We start from the raw sequence: 18,614 nt of genomic DNA, 5'->3' as shown, positions 1-18,614 counted from the left end.
AGTTGTTCCTCTCATCTTTGTTGTTAATGAGTACATGTACCAGATATAAAGGAGCTGTTCCTCTTGTCCTTGTTGTTAAGGAGTACATGTGCCTGATATAAAGGAGTTGTTCCCCTCGTCCTTGTTGTTAAGGAGTACATGTGCCCGATATAAAGGAGTTGTTCCTCTCATCTTTGTTGTTAAGGAGTACATGTGTCTGATATAAAGGAGCTGTTCCTCTTGTCGTTGTTGTTAAGGAGTATATGTGCCCGATATAAAGGAGCTGTTCCTCTTGTCCTTGTTGTTAATGAGTACATGTACCAGATATAAAGGAGCTGTTCCTCTTGTCCTTGTTGTTAAGGAGTACATGTGTCTGATATAAAGGAGTTGTTCCTCTTGTCCTTGTTGTTAAGGAGTACATGTGTCTGATATAAAGGAGTTGTTCCTCTTGTCCTTGTTGTTAAGGAGTACATGTGTCTGATATAAAGTGTCTGATATATATAAAGGAGTTGTTCCTTGTTAAGGAGTACTTGTCCTTGTTTGTTAAGGAGTACATGTACCAGATATAAAGGAGCTGTTCCTCTTGTCCTTGTTAAGGAGTACATGTACCAGATATAAAGGAGCTGTTCCTCTTGTAAGGAGGAGATATAAAGGAGCTGTTCCTCTTGTCCTTGTTAAGGAGTACATGTACCAGATATAAAGGAGCTGTTCCTCTTGTCCTTGTTAAGGAGTACATGTGTCTGATGTAAAGGAGCTGTTCCTCTTGTCCTTGTTAAGGAGTACATGTACCAGATATAAAGGAGTTGTTCCTCTTGTCCTTGTTAAGGAGTACATGTGCCTGATGTAAAGGAGCTGTTCCTCTTGTCCTTGTTGTTAAGGAGTACATGTGTCTGATATAAAGGAGCTGTTCCTCTTGTCCTTGTTAAGGAGTATATGTTAAGGAGTACATGTGTCTGATATAAATATAAAGGAGTTGTTCCCCTTGTCCTTGTTAAGGAGGACGTGTGCCTGATATAAAGGAGTTGTTCCTCTTGTCCTTGTTAAGGAGGACGTGTGCGTGCCAGGGGTATAAATGCAACATGCAACAATTTTTTAAGATTTTACTGAGTTACATTTCATAGAAAAACATCAGTCATTTGAAATAAAATCCTTAGGCCCTAATCTATGGATTTCACATGACTGAGTAATGGGTGTAGCCATGGGTGGGCCTGGGAAGGCATAGGCCCACCCACTGGGGAGCCAGAACCAGACAGAGATACCCCCCCAGATGATCCCGCGGGTGATGATGCCGGATGTGGAGGTCCTGGGTTGGCTTGGTTACGCGTGTTTTGCGGCTGTGAAGACTGTTGGACGTACTGCCCAACTCTCTAAAACGATGTTGGAGGCGGCTTATGGTAGAGAAAACAACATTCAAGAGAAATCAACATTAAATTCTGTGGAATCAGCTCTTTTTGACATTCCAGCAGTCAGCATGCTAATTGCACGCTCCTTCAACTTGAGACATCTGTGGCATTGTGTTGTGTGACAAAACTGCACATTTTAGATTGGCCTTTTATTGTCCCCAGTACAAGGTGCACCTGTGTAATGATCATTCTGTTTAATCAGCTTCTTGATATGCCACACCTGTCAGGTGGATGAATTATCTTGGCAAAGGGGAAATGCTCACTAACAGAGATTTTTTTTAATTGTACACAACATTTGAGAGAAATAAGCTTTTTGTACATATGGAACATTTCTGGGATTTTTACAAACACTTTACATGTTGCGTTTATATTTTTGTATAATAGCATGGACTATTGGTTAGAGCATTAGGCCAATAACCGTAACGTTGCTAGTTGGAATCCCAGAGACGACAAGGAGAAAAATCTGTTGATGTGCCTTTAAGCAAGGCACTTAAGCTTAATTGCTCTAAGATCATGGTTGATAATGGCAGACATTGGCCATGACCTCACTCTCATAGGATGTCTCAGGGAGAATTAGCATATGCAAAAAAACACATTACCAATACAGTGTGTATGTGTGAAATAGGACAAATATAAGCTCCCAACAAATATACTGAACAAAAATGTTAATGTAAAGTGTTGGTTTCATGAGCTGAAATAAAAGATCCCATAAATGTTCCATATGCACAAAAATCCTATTTCTCAAAAGTAATTGCTCAAATTTCTTTACGTCCCCATTTGTGAGCATTTCTCCCTTGCGAAGATAATTCATCCATCAGGTGTGGCATATCAAGAAGATGAATAAACAGCATTATCTTTACACGGGTGAACCTTGTTCTAGGTATAAAAGGCCACTCTAAAATAAAAGGCCACTATAAAATGTGCAGTTTTGTCACACAAGACAATGCCACTGATGTCTCGAGTTTTGAGGTAGCGTGCAATTAGCATGCTGACTGCAGGAATGTCCACCAGAGCTGTTGCCAGAGAATTGAATGTTGATTTCTCTACCTTAAGCTGCCTCCAACGTCATTTGGAGAATTTGGCAGTATGTCCAACCAACCTTACAACCGCAGACCAAGTGTAACCACGCCAGCCCAGGACCTCCACATCCGGCTTCTTCACCTGCAGGATGATCTGAGACCAGCCATCCAGACAGCTGATAAAACTGAGGGTCATTTCTGTCTGTAATAAAGCCCTTTTGTGGGGAAAAACATTCTGATTGCCCTCCCAGGCCCACCATGTGAAATCCATAGATTAGGGTCTAATGAATTTATTTCAATTGACTGATTTCTTTATAAGAACTACAACTCAGTAAAATACTTTAAATTGTTGCATGCTGTTCAGTATAATTATATAACAGAGTTATTCCTCTCATCCTTGTTGTTTAGGAGGACGTGTGCGTGCCAGGGGCTGGACCCAGAGGCCTGTGGCGCTTCCTTCTCCTTCGGCTGTTCCTGGAGCATGTACTACAACGGCTGCAAGTTTGCAAGGAGCAAAATCCCACGCAAATTCAAGCTAACTGGGGACGACCCGAAAGAGGTGAAACATACAGTACATACTGTATTAATAAACATATTTATTTACTGTTACTCTAATTATGCATTGCCAGTCATCAAAACAAAGCTACACTGAAATAATGTGTTTTGCTTCTCTATCAGGAAGAAAGGCTGGAGCAAAACCTTCAGAATCTGGCAACCCTAATGGCCCCCACATACAAAACCCTGGCACCAGATGCCTATCAAAACCAGGTAAGGATTTCTGGGCATGTATAGCATTAAATCAACATTAACAACTCAACACAAGCTTTAAAAAAAAATCCTACCCATGATTAATTTAAAGGGGGCCCGCCACATCCCCAACAAGAGCATATAAATGAAATGATTTATTAGCTTGAACAGTGATTAGTTTAATTTAGTGAGACTGATTTTTCATGCTCGTAACATAAACCCTAGTGGAATCCATGTCTTCTCTTTGCACCGAGGGTTGTGTTCAGTTGGGCACGCCGTAACATAATGTTTTGCAACCACAGACGAAAATCTGTGTCTTCATTGGACAAGTTCAAGTTGTACCTCCATTTTTCAAAACATTTTCAACTGAACACAAACCTGGTATTTCTGTGACATACTGGTACTTAACCCAATAACCCACATTCTCTTAACGCCAGATAGAACAACTTATCTACACTAGTACAGTGACTCGCCTGATGAATGATGCCACCTGTCTGCAGACAGTGACTAACTCCCATATTGTTCATCCACAGGTGGAACATGAGCAAAGGGCGCCAGACTGCCGTCTGGGAAAGGGGGAGGGGCGACCGTTCTCCGGGGTCACCGCCTGTATGGACTTCTGCGCTCACGCTCACAGAGACCTCCACAACATGCAGGGGGAAGCACTGTGGTAAGCCAACATCTAAATATGACAGAGAAAAATGTCAACACAGTATAAAGTGTTTGAATTTGCTAAAGAAAACAAACAAAAAAAATACTGCAATAATCAGAAGATGCCTCTTCCCGGTGGATATTCAGATTGAAATAAAATAACACTAGTCAAAATATTTGCAAAAAGCAAACAGAGCCCTCAAGCTTGTCTCTTCCCACCCACCATCTATCCCAGGTGTGCACGCTAACCAAGGAGGACAACCGCCAGATCGGGAAGATTCCGGAGGACGAGCAGCTCCATGTGCTGCCCCTTTACAAGGCCTCGCCAACGGATGAATTTGGCAGTGCAGAGGGCCAGCAGGAGAAGATCAAGACGGGTGCCATCCAGGTGCTCAATGCCTTCCGCCGCCAGATCCGCATGCTCTCCGAGCCCGCCAAGTCCTGCCGGCAGAAGAAGCTGGACGCCAAGCGGGCTGCCGCAAGCAAGAATGCCGGGGGACCGGACACGCCTTCGAAGGCAGAGAAAGCCCTACAGGCCAAGCTGAAATCTAGTAGCACTTATGAGAGCATAGCTCAGAGCACTCCTGGGACAGGTGGGTGGAGATGTACACAGTGTAGAAGGGTTCAGACACAAGACGCTAATGTAGGAGGACTATAGTGATATTTTAGAATAGAAGACACAGACGATACTGTTGTTCTCCTCCGGCACTTTCTAGCATTCCATCAGCCTCTAATAGATTGGATCTTTATCGATCGATCAACATGCATACTTGGCATCATCTTGTATAATGACTGGTTATATTGTACACAGTCAGTCTACAGTATTTCTTAGCATTTTATATGTTATGCTTAAGGGCCCTGTGTTTTGTCACATGACTTGGATTTTAACCTTTCATTTAAAGCTTTTTCATCAAACTGTCCCATTTTATGCCAGATGGATGCAGCACCATCCTCAGACAATTTCTGCATTTTTGGTGTAATTCTAATTTCTGAAAAATACTTAAAATAATGATAAAAATCACCCAAAACAGCGGGCCCTAGTTAAGCTGCCTGTTTCTAAGACGTGTTTCCATCGCTCTCTTCTCCCAGGTCCAAATCCAGGCGCCATGGGAATGACCCCCCAGCCACCAGGTCAGCCGCCAGGTCACCCCCTCGGCGCCCACCTCCAGCAACTCCAGCACCAGAATGCCCTACACGCCTTCCCTGGATCCCCCCACCCAGCCAGCCCCTACGCCAGCTTCCCCAACCACCCCGGCCCTTTTCAAAGCACTTCCAAGCCAGGTAGCATGTACCCCCAGCCACCAACCTCAGCAAGCCCTTACCCCTCCCCTTTGCACATACCCAACTCTTACATGAATGGGTCGAATCCACCGAGCTCTTATCCCAGCCCCATGACTCCAGGTAGTCCCTACCCGGGTTACCAGTGTAACGGAGGTTCGCCCCTAGACAACTTCCACCCTTACTACACCTCGAACCCTAAGCACCTGGACATGTACCGGCAACAGAGGCCAGGAGCGCTTTACTCTGACATGCAGCAGCAGTATGGTGCGCACCAACGCTATGGGGTCAACTACCCTCCGCAGTATGGTGAGCCCGGGTTACAGATCAATGGTTACAGCAACTGTAGCAGCATGAGGTCCGGCATCCACCCCATGAGCCCCTACGGTCCCCCCTCGTACGGTCCCAGTGGTGCCCCCGATGCCCAATACCTGGATACGCTCTCCAGGCCGCCCTCAGCCCACCACCCAGGGCTGGACTATGCAGCAGCAGTAAGCAAAGGCAATCAGTTTGGTGGGTACCCCAATCCCTACCTCTCCCAGAGCACCAAAATGTTCCCCCCGGGCGGCCCCCAGGACCCCTTCTGTATGCAAGTCAAGAACGAGATGGGTCTCCAAAGCCCGTGCATGACACCCACGCAACCAGGGTTCCCAGGGCTCCCCAACGAACACCTCCACGGGGGTTCCCCCATGATCAAGCAGGAGCCCAGGTCGGGTCCGCCAACGCCCACCACACCCAAGGAGAAGCCGGCCATGTGGTCCGACAACGAGCACAACTTCCTGGATCCGGAGATCGGCGGGGTGGCTGTGGCGCCCAGCCATGGCTCCATCCTCATAGAGTGTGCCAAGCGGGAGATGCATGCCACCACGCCGCTAAAAAACCCCAAACGCAACCACCCCGCTCGCATCTCCCTGGTGTTTTACCAGCACAAGAACATGAACGAGGCGAAGCACGGCCTGGCGCTGTGGGAGGCCAAGATGGCCGAGAAGCAACGGGAGAAGGATGAGGACGCCGAGAGGAACGGGGTCGAGGGCGCCACAGTGACGCCCAGCAAGAGCACTAAGAAGGGAGCGAAGAGGGAGCACCCGGAGCTGTCAGAGCAGCAAGGGGAGCCGCCGTACAAGCGCTTCATCCAGACCCTCATGGAGAGGTCCATGTCATGCACCACAAACACCTACGTCAACACGTCGCCCTACGCTTTTACCAAGGTCACAGGGCCGTACAGCCGCTTCATCTAGACAAGAGATATTCATACTGTTCTGTGGGGTTCACTCACGAGGAATAACACTGAGAATTAAACTTCACGGTGCTATACTGACGGTGCTATCTTAAAACCTCAAGCTGAAGCACCACTAGCCTCAAAACACAGAGCATCCTCTCTCTCCTGACTGCAAGCAACAGTGTCAGAAGAACACACAGCGTGAGGGGAGAAGGAACTTGATCAATTGGAAGTCGTACCACGTTATAGAGTACATCAGGTTTGTCACCTCTTGAAAGTTCGGACCTACCGATTGGTTGGTTGACCCCCCTCTACTAAGGAAGTATTTATTATCTGGTTACTTTTACAAGATACACACTGTTAACGTTTCTCGGGTGCTTTGCAGGTCCAATACATCAGGACTTCTATATTTACTGGAAACCATGTTTCTTTTTGGTGGCTTTAATTTTCTAATTAAGCGTTTAAACATTGTTTTGTATATATATAATCATGACATACTGTAAAAAACACTGAACTTTGTGGACACACCACAATAACGGTGCTAAAAGTGGAGCGTGTCTTTATTATACAGTTTTGTTCAAATGTCTTCATGTTTGAACCAAATCAGTTTGCATAGATAAATGCGTTTCTCCAGATGATTTGTGTGAAAATGGATGAAACTGAAAATACTGTACAAAATCGACAAAATATCAGCAAAAAAAAGCACTTTTGATATTGAAGGTGAAATATTTTGATAATACCTTCAGATCAGATGATTGGTGCAAAAACGTCTAGTTACAACAAAGGAATTATTTTCAAGACATGAAATTGATAGATTTATCACAAAAACTTGATTTCAATTACTGTAGCCTACCTGTATAACAGTAAGAATATCATGCCAATCGAATTTTTACATTTTACTTTCTGGTTTTCAGTTTCACAATTGTTATCATGTCCTTTACATTGTAAATCGAGCCATTCTAAAAGGGTGCATTTTTAGACGGTAATGTTTCAACAACAAAAAATGTGATTCTCACATATTCTCTCAAGGGTTATTTACTTTGTCAGCAACTGTTTCAGAGTTCTTGACCACAGGTTCACATAAAAAACCTGAATTGTGCATATATTACGTGTTATGCGACTGTTGTGTTTTGTGAACATGTTCCTTACCTTCCTTTGGTGTAGGACATGAAACAGGGTTAGCTCAAATGTCAGTTTCACGGTTTCGAAGGCAGCTGGCTTGCTGTGGTTGATCTTTAAATAATTGTAATCTAGTTGTATGATAAAAGATTAGATTTGTACAGTAAATTAATTACTCTTTTTTTAACGCTTTAGGATTTGAGCGTTGTAAAGAAAAGTTATATTTCTTTGGGTTTGAACTGATTTTAATGACATATGGTGCTACTCAACCTGCTATGCGAACATAATGTGAGACCCTAGGGGCGTTGAGAAGGCAAATGAATGATGTACAGTTAAAGTACCTACTTGCCATATACCTCAGAACTAGTTTGGCAATATTACAGGAGCATGACACAAAGGCATTTCTTTCTCCTTCCTTTGTTGTCACTTTCAAAAAAAAGTTAACTACAATAACAGACTTCAGGTCACCACCAAGGCTGAGTTCATTGCTTACTGCTTTCTTCATGCTCGATCTACTAGGAAGAATTACTTGAACTTTAAGCTTTGATATAATAGCAAAATCAGGGATATTTCAACTCATTTCTGTACATTCATCTAGTTTTCCTCTCATTCAGCGATTTGCCTCCATCTTGAATCCCAATGAATTACTTAAGAGTACCAGTCAGAAGTTTGGACACACTCATTCAAGGGTTTTTCTTTATTTTTACTATATTCTACATTGTAGAATAATAGTAAAGGCATCAAAACTATTGAATAACACATATGGAATCATGCAACAACCAAAAAAAGTGAACAAATCCAAATATATTTTATATAGCCACAATTTACCTCGATGACAGCTTTGCACACTCTTGGCATTCTCTCAACTAGCTTCATGAAGTAGTCACCTTGGAATGCACTTCAATGAACAGGTGTGCCTTGTTAAAATTTGTGGAATTTCCATATTATGACAAGAACAGCTCAAATAAGGAAAGGAAAATTACAGTCCATCATTACTTTAAAACATGAAGGTCAGTCAATCCGGAAAGTTTATTCAAGTGCAGTCGCAAAACCATCAAGCGCTATGATGAAACTGGCTCTCATGAGGACCGCCACAGGAAAGGAAGACCCAGAGTTACCTCTGCCACAGAGAATAATTTCATTAAGAGTTACCGGCCTCAGAAATTGCAGCCAAAAAAAAGGCTACAGAGTTCAGGTAACAGACACATCTCAACATCAACTGTTCAGAAGAGACTACGTGAATCAGGCCTTCATGGTCAAATTGCTGCAAAGAAACCACTACTAATGGACAATAATAATAAGAGACTTGCTTGGCCCAAGAAATATGAGCAATGGACATTAGACCAGTGGAAATCTGTCCTTTGGTCTGATGAGTCCAAATTTGAGAGTTTGGGTTCCAACCGCCGTGTCTTTGTGAGACGAAGAGTAGGTGAATGGATGATCTCTGCTTGTGTGGTTCCCACCATGAAGCATGGAGGAGGATGTGTGTGCCAACAATGGCTCAGCATATGTGGGAACTCCTTCAAGACTGTTGGAAAAGCATTCCAGGTGAAGCTGGTTGAGAGAATGCCAAGCGTGTACAAAGCTGTCATCAAGGAAAAGGGTGGATACATTGAAGAATCTAAAATATATATTTTGATTTGTTTTACACTTTTTTGGTTACTACATGATTCCATGTGTTATTTCATAGTTTGTCTTCACTATTATTCTACAATGTTGAAAATAGTCAAAAAATAAAAGAAAAACCCTTGAATGAGTAGGTGTGTCCAAACTTTTGACTGGTACTGTATACACACACCCTTAAAAAAGTCACTGGCACATCTGAGCTATCTTTGTCGCAAGTGCACGGTAACAGTTGAGATGATAAAAAAGAAGAAACCCGCACACTGCTCTTGCTAGAATCCCCGCTCTTAAGCTTTACGTATCGGCCTCAAGGCTTGTCAGAGCTTTAGTCAGAACCATCTGATGAAGGGCTTGAGGCTGATACGTAAAGCTTAATAAAGAGCAGTGATAATAGCAAGAGCAGTGTGTGGGTTTCTTTCCCCCTCATAAATACACACACTTAAAAAACAGAAAACTAAACTTTAACAGCAAAAATATGGCATTGACGACCTGCGTTTTTTTTTTTGTACTTATGCTTTAGCTAGTAGATTGGTGGTATACTTTTGAAGTAAATTTGAACATATAATATGCACTGAATTGATTAAAGGGAAATGATGGCATTGACAAGGTAAAGAGCGATGCGTTTGCTTTTACTGTGAGGCAAGACCAGGGCAGTTATGATGCTAGATGACGCACATCTGTGTGCCTGTGTATAGTTTAATAGTGAAATGTATTTATAACCACTAAACAATTATATTACGATTATCTCTCTCTCCATTTGATTTTAATGATATATGATGAGTCAACGGTTATGTCTGAGTGACAACCCCCCCCACTCTTAACATTTATACTATCGTTTTCCCAAAGCACTTCCTTTCTTTTTTTCAGAAAAAAACAACGTAATAAAATATTACAAAACATTTTATTTAAGATAAGAAAATCAGTAGATTATTGTAAATGTGTTTAAAATAAATTATGCCACATTGTACATACCATGTGTTTGTATTACAGAAATACAATTGTTGATTTTTAATAACAACCTACTATTGTAATATGTTAAAAGGTGTAGGTTTCTTGTAATTTTGTCAAATGTACCCACGGCCCATGTTTCTATCAGCAATCTTCTTTCAAATCTATCGTTTAGTCTTTTCCAGGTTCACAGGACGTTCAGTTAAGATAATGTTCCTGGGTTTTGTAGATTGCCGCACTCACTGTCAAAAAACAGCAATGTTTACAGCTCTAAGGTTCCTGTTAGCTAAAGTCACTTAATAGTTTTTTGTAAAGGATTGCAGTTTCTGTGAAAAAAAAGAATAGAACATTCTAATGTTGAATTTCAGTGTACAGGACCCAGCGACAGTAGCAGGTTGTGGTTGTGAACAGGAGTGTCTGAGACATAGCGGGTGACGAGCATAGCCATACTTGAAAAGCTTCAGAGTGTTGGAGTGTGATTCAACATTACTTGAATGACTTTGAGCTTGACTAACGCACGAGAGTGCACAGCTCTTATGTTAAGCTAGCAGTTTAATTTACACGTGTTGGTATTTTTGCTGTTCGAGACACTAAAGTTTTTAAAACGTTTTGTTATTTTCTGCCTCCGTCTTTTTTTGTTACTGCTTCCCTTTAAGGTTGGTATGCTAAACATGGAATTAAGAATGTTATAATGCTGTAAGTATTGTAATGTACTGAATGCAGTTTATTTGAAAGCTGTTTATGATATCATTCCTGATATTGCTGAGATGTGGGTGTTTTTAATAAAATTTATATTTATTTAAAGCACGTTTTAAGTTTCACATCTAGTTGTCATTTGAATTTGAGTGGTTCACATATTTATTTTGGTCTGCATGTTTGTGAGTGGAAATGTTGTTGATGTCAATGGAAGGCACACCATGCGTTTCACACCTGGATGCTTTTATTTATCAAAAGAAGGTGGATCCAACCATTGGATACCTTACAAAGAAAACTGTGCAAATGTAGTTTTTGAATTGAGAAATTATGAATATCAAAGAATGTTTTCTAATTTCAATAGCATTACAACCCATTACTGAAATGCACTTTGGCACTTTTAAATAAAATACAATAGGCCTGTCTGTCTGTACAAGAACATCAGTCTCAAACATAATGCAATAAAACATGATATAATCATTTACAAATTTAGATGGGAATAACCAAATCAGCTGAATACTAAAACATTTGCAGTAACAATAGAAAAAAATACAGTACTTGAAGTGCTTCATCTGAACATTGGACAAAAGTTCTCAGCTTTTTACGTCGCAGGACTTCAGTCCAGAATCACTTGGAAAGGAAATGCCACTTGTCCACTGTAACAGACAATAGTGGAGGTCAATGTGACATTAAAAAAGGGAATGTAATATATATACACATTTAATATGAATATATGGATTTCTTATTAATTCAATCATGTGGCTAAAATGGGTCTCATTGTCAAGCAAGTCAGTCACTTGATACATACCTTCTGGAGGTACAGGAAGTGCCTCGCCACCAGCAGGAGCCTAAGGAGGAAGCACAGGATATGATGTCACAAGACTATCAGATCCAAACGCGATACTAAGAATGCTCCTGACGACATTGCTTGAAAAGACAAAGCTTAGTTATAGTTACAGCACACACAGAGCTGAACTTATATGCTCACCGATTTGACCACATTGCAGGCGTCCTCCCCAGTGAATTTGAAAGGGCTCTCGCAGACAGAGACGTTTTTACTGTTGTTAAAGAAACGTAGGTCATTATCAAGCAACACAGAAAAATCAAGAACATATAATGCAGGCTGATTGTAATTCCATAAGGGGGGCTGGAGGGCTATTAGCTGACCGACCTCATGAGCAGTGTATTATGTGTAACGTAGGATGAAACACACACACACCCCCTAGTGGGCTAACACACCCTGCTGGGATAACACACACACTCCTCACCAATCTATCTCGCCACCATTAGTCTGCTTCTGCACCAGTGCCCTCCAGTGCTCGTGAGTGGACTTAATGACCTCCATAGCAAAGTCCTAAAGAGGAGGAGGAATGGAGGGAGACAAAGGACAATAGAGAGAAACTAATCATTTGCTACCCCTGGGGAAGGGAATGCACCATCAGAGTCCCTCCTATTAAAGTAACTACCATGGCACTGGACTAGAACACTTTCAGGAAAACAGGACGCTATATACCAGCTATTATGCTTTAATATATAGTATGTGGCCCTAATGGAGAAACTCTATGTACCTTGTCTTTGAACTGTCCATTGAACGCAAACTGGTTTTCGGGCTTGCCGTCTGGCACCTTGTATTTTTTAAACCAGTCGACCGTGGCCTCCAAATGACCCGATCTGCTCTTACGGACATCCTCGATACCTGAGGAGAATACAAGCGTGATTACACTGTGATACACTGTGATTCTAAACATATGCTGGTCCTGTGTGGCTCAGTCGGTAGAGCATGGTGCTTGCAAAGCCAGGATTGTGGGTTCGATTCCCACGGGGGACCAGTATATGACAAATGTTGTGCACTCACTACCGTAAGTCACTCTGGATAACAGCGTCTGCTAAATTACATAAATGTAAAATACTGAGATCAAATGCACTAGGTTAATGGATACTGTGTTGTGGATAATGTGTCTAAGGCTGGGTTTACACAGGCAGGCCAATTCTGATCATTTTTCCACTAATTGGTATTTTGACCAGTCAGATCCAATTTTTAGACATCAGCTCATGTTCAAATCTGATTGGTCAAAAGACCAGATATTTTTTTAGCACTAATTGGATTGGGCTGCCTGTGTAAACGGAGCCTAATATGTGTTCGACGTGTTTAAAATGTCTACTACAGCAGTGATGTTCTGAAGTATTGTAACAAGTTCCTAAGACTGACTGTTAAGGCTGGGGGCCTCTGGGTCATCAGCGTTGATGGCTATCAACTTCCAGTCCGTCTCTCCCTCGTCGATCATGGCCAGGACCCCCAGCACTTTCACCTGGATCACCTGACCTGGGGAACACACCTGCAGGACACAGGTAAGAAGACAGACAACTCCTCAGGTAAAAGTACAATATACATGACATGTTATACATTAACATGTTTTACATTCTACGTTCCACAAGTTACTTTATATACATATTGTAATCTGGGTGGTTTAAGCTCTGAATACTGATTGGCTGACAGCCGTGGTATATCAGATTGTATACCACGGGTATGACAAAACATTTATTTTTACTGCTCTTATTACATTGGTAACCAGTTTATAATAGCAATAAGGCACCTCGGGGGTTTGTTGTATATGGCCAATATATCACGGTTAAGGGCTGTATACAGGCACTCTCCGTTGCGTCGTGCATAAGACTGCCCTTAGCCGTGATATATTGACCATATACCACGGCTCCTCGGGCCTTATTGCTTAATTTTAATGTCTAGACACATATTGCTGGTAAATGAACTATTAACTGACTTAATTAACTTTCATACATACAAGTAATGTTATTATTCTTGGATATGATTTAGCCAAAGTCTAGACCGTCTTACCAGCGTGCCGATTTCGCAGACGTCTATGGGGTCGTTGTCACCGCAGCACTTGGTGTCCTTGTCCGTGTGGTTCGGGTCTTCCCATGTCTGTTTCAACACGAGAAGAGACAGCACTAACACCATTATCCCTGTCAACACTGTTTGTATACCGTCATTTCGAACATCGTGAGATGAACTGTCAAATTTGTTGAGCCGACCACAGCGCATCATTCTCAGCCAGTGGGGAGGGCAGCAGACAATAATAATAATAAGTAATGGGAAAATCAATGATGTCCGCGGGGCAGGCTGCTTAATGCACTCGTATATGAAAACGCTCAGGGCCACACGCTGTGGATTTCACCAACAAGACCCATTTTATGAATCGTGAAGTGTTTTCCATGTATCCGCCTGTATTAGTCATTCACTTTGGCCAAATCAATACTGCCGGAGGATGAAAGAAGAAATGCATTACTGGCAGTCGAGTTTCCACTGAGACGTTCTAGTGTTTTCCACTGAAGGACTAGCGAATAGGGTTAACAATGGGATAGATGTCCATTTAGAATCTCTCCAGTTGTTGATTTTGTTCAACTCTGGAAGAAAACAGAGGGATGGTGAAATACGTAACACGACAGAAGGATGATCAACTCCGTAACGCAACAGCAGGATGATCAACTCAGAGGTCTCACCTGTGGGAGCGCCCCGTAGTTCCAGATGTAACCTTTATGAGGAAACACGTTGGCCACGTATCGGAGTTTGCCCTTCTTCATATCCTGCTTGATTGGGTTCAGTGGTTCCTTGGTTGCAATCTAAAAGAAAGATGCATAATTAACACACGATGACAGTCTAAACTTGGGTCAGCAGTTTACCATCTTGAGACAGTGACATCAGAAGGGCGTCCATTTTAAAATCCTCATAAAATAAATAGTACCCACAAACCCAGTTTGCACTTTCATTCTCCTCTACTATTCCATCAGCTGCCACTGCCAGATGACCTTTCCATCAACTTTCAAAGTTCACACAGCTCCAGCTCTCTCTCCCTCTGCCTGAAGTGCTTAAATATCATTAACAAGTTGCCTGGTGCAAAGACATCATTATAAATTAAGGGAAGATGATATTTATAGGACCTTTCTTTTTAAGACAGATGCATTATTAATCTATTGTCTGGCTGTTTCTAGTCAAAGACCAGTGTGCTAGCACGTCAGAAAGCTCTCAACGATGTTTGGATCAGTCAACGAGGGACAACAAACCTCGACCGCCTTTCTTTATGTCAGTGGTTGTCTCAGATCCTCATGTATATGGACACACCATAGCATTAGATTAATACTTAAAGTAACATTGACAGGCTCCCAAAACGATACTTGCCTCCATTTTGGCATTGGACCATCGAGGTACCTCCACAACCATGTTATACAGAACCTGTAAAACAAAATATGAACTATATCAAAGATATATAATCAAGGCATTCAGCATTCACTAAAGAGATTCAATTGTTTTGCTTTGTTTGTAGTAGAGATGTCAACATGAGCAAATACCTCATTGTCATTCTTCTTCAGTTTTTTAGATGGCACATCATTTTCCTTCAGTAAGACAAAAATTGCATTAATAATAAAGACATATTTGGTAGACCTACACAATATCTGACATCACGTACGAGGTTCCAGACACTAATAATAGACTGTCTGACAGGAAAAATACCCAGCAAGTGAGGTGCTACAAAATGGCTAGACATTTGCAGGTCACCTTACTATTGACAAACCCGCTGAGAAGTATGCGCAACCTTTACATATTCAATAAACATATTTCTTTGTCAGATAAAATCATGCTTTTTCAAAGATTTTCTGTCTAAGCCAGGGGTGTCAATCTCATTCCAAGGACGGCCGAGTGTCAGCGGGTTTTTGTTTTTTCCTTTCAGTTAAGACCTAGACAACCAGGTGAGGGGAGTTCCTTACTAAATCAGTGACCTTAATTCATCAATCAAGCACAAGGGTGGAGCAAAATCCCACTGACACTCAGCCCTCCTTGGAATGAGTTTGACACGTGTTCTTAGCACTTGAACGCACCAAAAATCAATGACAATGTATGTGGTTTCTGTTTGAAAATGCCTGCCTAAAAGGTTCCATACTCACACCCATTATAATTTCCACATGCAAAAAGGAAATATGGAAACATTGCCTCGTTCCTTGCATCACATAGACCGGTTTCATAAAAGCTACAACAACCAAGTAAGAATAGAACCAGATTGAACAAAATGTGTAGCACCATCGAGAGCATACCTGATCTCCATCGGCGATAAGTGGAATATCATGAAAGGGAGAGATGTATTTCCCGTCAGAGGTTTCTAGAAGAAAACACATGCAAAGTAAATCATTCTCAAACCTTTCTGGAACTGTTGGTATACCGCAAGTGCTTGATGCAACATCTAGTGTTACTAGGTGCCAGTGGTGGTCGGTGCCGTTTAAGATGGAGGATTTTTATTTATCAGTTAATAACAAATTCTTATTTACAGTGATGGCCTACCCCGGCCAAACCCTAACGACGCTGGGCCAATTGTGCACCGATCTATGGGACTACCTATCAGGGGCGGATGTGATACAGCCTGGAATCGAACCAGAGTATGTAGTGACGCCTCTTTCACTGAGATGCAGTACCTTAGACCGCAGCGCCACTCGGGAGCCTGACATTTTTTGAGGATTCTTTTTATTTTTTAATGAACATGGCCTTTTCTATTACAGCATATTGGATGACTGTCATTCATATTCCATTCACCCAACTCAATGTAACATCGATAAGTTAGGCTATACATGACTCAAATGTTCCCTGTGACCATCATGAGGCTGCTACAACCTAGCCAATGAATACAAGTTTACAACGTAGATAATTGAGTAATCAAGGTGACAGACAGTGACACATTCAATCCCGCCTTGCACACACTTGCCTGCATCTAGCTGATCTAGGGAATAATCATTAGTCCAACAGTCACAAATGTGAATTTCTATTGGACAAATTCAGTTTAAAAAAAAAAATCCCCGTTCCATTTGCTTCTGTTTAAGAAATTGTTCAACAGAATCGGCGTAATGAATACACCCGATCACACAGAAACAGTTCACTTTCATAGCGCCCACATAAAAACAGCATGATCCCAATGCTGTTATATATATATATATATATATATATATATAAAAAAAATCCTTCTTGTAACTGTCTCCTCCTCTCATCTTTTCCCTTCACTTATGGACTTCAGTGCACAACACATCAGCTGTCTGTGACAGGCTAAAAAAAAACTCTTTCCAAGCTAAACCTTCATATCATGACCACTCTAACCACTACACACAGCCTACATCCTTGTCATGTCACGTTCAACATAGCGGCTAGAACGAACGTGTTAGTAAACCTGCTAGCTACAATCATGCAGTACAGTCAGAAAGCAGTTACACTGGAGGATGTACCCAGAGGAGGATGTGAACTAGCTGTCCTCCGGCTACACCATGGCGCTATCCTACAGAGTGCTGCTGAGGCTACTGTAGACCTTTATTGCAGAACTGTTTCAAAAGGCAATTATTTGGTGACATGTGAACATATTTAGTATAGTTTTATCTAGAAATGGATAACTTTAGTGTTTCACTATTTTTTAAATTAAAATTCACTGAGGACGGTCCTCTCAAGGAGCTTCCACTGGTAGGTACAGAAAATATAAGGCCCCTACACAGAAAAATGTAGCAATGCAATAGTGTTCCACTTTAACGCTTCAAAAAGGTTAACTCCACCCCTTTTCAACCACATTTTCATTATCTCCGGCACAATACCAGTGTCAACGTGTGAAAACTGAGCATTTCTACATTTTGTAGAAAAAATATATATAAAAAGTTAGTTCTACCTGATGACATGATCAAAAGTTCATATTTGCAGTGATGTGAGGAGCAATAAAATATCCTCTATTGGAAAATCACTTTTTTTACTTTTAAATCCTACCCTGTGAGGTCACAGAGAAGCATTGTTTTGGGACCTTTCTTCTTATCTTAAAACACAGGTCATCGTAACACACTGTTTCACATGTAAAAACTAGTTTGGTGATGGAGATGTGAACATGGCAGAATTTCCCTTTAAGTAACATTTTAAACTAATAGGTGTGACCACACGCTCCCTCTCTGTAAATGAGTGCATTTCTTATCAGGAGTTCACGCTAAAGACAACATGCCCTACCCCCTCAATGGTTATAACTGTCAGACCGTGACACTGACCTACCTATATGAACCGAGGTCCACAAAGCAAATTTAAAACGGAATACCCCAGCAATGTCTTCTGCAATGAAAACATTCAATGGGGTCCTGTCTTTAAACCTGCCATTGTTAATGTCACACTGGAGCACATTTTAACAACCCATATATACCATAGAAAGAAAATAGTATTTCAAATGTGACTTGATTATATATCAGTCCTGTACTTGTAATGTGACAGCCTACCAGCCCAGACAGTATAAAAAAGCGAAAACGGGTGACTTTGTGGCGACTTGTAACAAGTCTTTAATGACAGAACACGTGACAAAGGTTAAAGGGAACAGCAACATTGTAGCCACCAAAAACATGTCCTTTCAAAATTCAAGAGCTCTGTAAAATGGAAAGTGTTGCAGCTAATAGTATTTAAATGTAGCGTTAATCCAACAACATGTTAGACCTATTATCATGGATGTTTTTCAGTCAGAACACGGCTCACGCGGTCATAATTGTAAGTTACCAAACCAGCTGTGAAATATGTATCCTTAGCTAATACCGTACCATTTACCGTAACTAACGGCCACGTTTTAGTCGTCGGTGAAGGAATGAGCTACCGTGTCTTGCATGGTGGTAGGCTAATAACTTACTAAAATATATCCTGTAGTCAGAGGAGTTCGGTCGTCCTCGCTCTTCGGTTTGATAATGCATCGTTTTTATCAGATATGAGGTAATTGCTTGTGTGACAAGCTCGCTTTTAAAGGCAGTATGCGAACCAAGAAATGCCGATGTGTACCATAGCGAAGAGCGCAGAAGCAAACGCATGATAGTGGCTTCTTTTCATTTAGTTCCTGCTTCCCGTTGAGTATTTCCCCACGTCGATGCTGCGTTGCT

The 18,614-nt window shown here is 41.7% G+C and overlaps 2 protein-coding genes across 2 annotated transcripts in view; one reads left to right on the top strand and one right to left on the bottom strand.

Annotated features, from left to right (window-relative positions):
* Window positions 1–10,793, top strand: part of tet2 (tet methylcytosine dioxygenase 2) — a 65,686-nt gene extending 54,893 nt beyond the window's left edge. The window contains 6 exon segments of the mRNA XM_064926625.1: window positions 2,810–2,960; window positions 3,080–3,169; window positions 3,682–3,799; window positions 3,802–3,818; window positions 4,035–4,392; window positions 4,889–10,793. Coding sequence (XP_064782697.1) covers window positions 2,810–2,960; window positions 3,080–3,169; window positions 3,682–3,799; window positions 3,802–3,818; window positions 4,035–4,392; window positions 4,889–6,315 — 2,161 coding nt within the window. The 3' untranslated portion in view covers window positions 6,316–10,793.
* Window positions 10,794–10,904: 111 nt separating this feature from the next.
* ppa2 (inorganic pyrophosphatase 2) lies at window positions 10,905–18,614 on the bottom strand. Its single transcript, XM_064926626.1, has 12 exons — window positions 18,371–18,614; window positions 15,786–15,850; window positions 15,045–15,089; window positions 14,875–14,928; window positions 14,199–14,318; window positions 13,534–13,620; window positions 12,889–13,015; window positions 12,248–12,375; window positions 11,948–12,033; window positions 11,668–11,737; window positions 11,488–11,527; window positions 10,905–11,335 (listed from the first exon to the last, which is right to left on the bottom strand). Exons 1-12 carry the CDS (start codon window positions 18,543–18,545, stop codon window positions 11,307–11,309), a joined length of 1,026 nt encoding a protein of 341 aa, XP_064782698.1. The 5' UTR covers window positions 18,546–18,614; the 3' UTR covers window positions 10,905–11,306.

This window comes from Oncorhynchus masou, chromosome 20, assembly GCF_036934945.1.
Source record: "Oncorhynchus masou masou isolate Uvic2021 chromosome 20, UVic_Omas_1.1, whole genome shotgun sequence".
NCBI classification, from domain to species: Eukaryota; Metazoa; Chordata; class Actinopteri; order Salmoniformes; family Salmonidae; genus Oncorhynchus; species Oncorhynchus masou.
The sequence above is the reverse complement of the archived record's forward strand: the minus strand, read 5'-3'. Positions and strand labels throughout refer to the sequence as shown.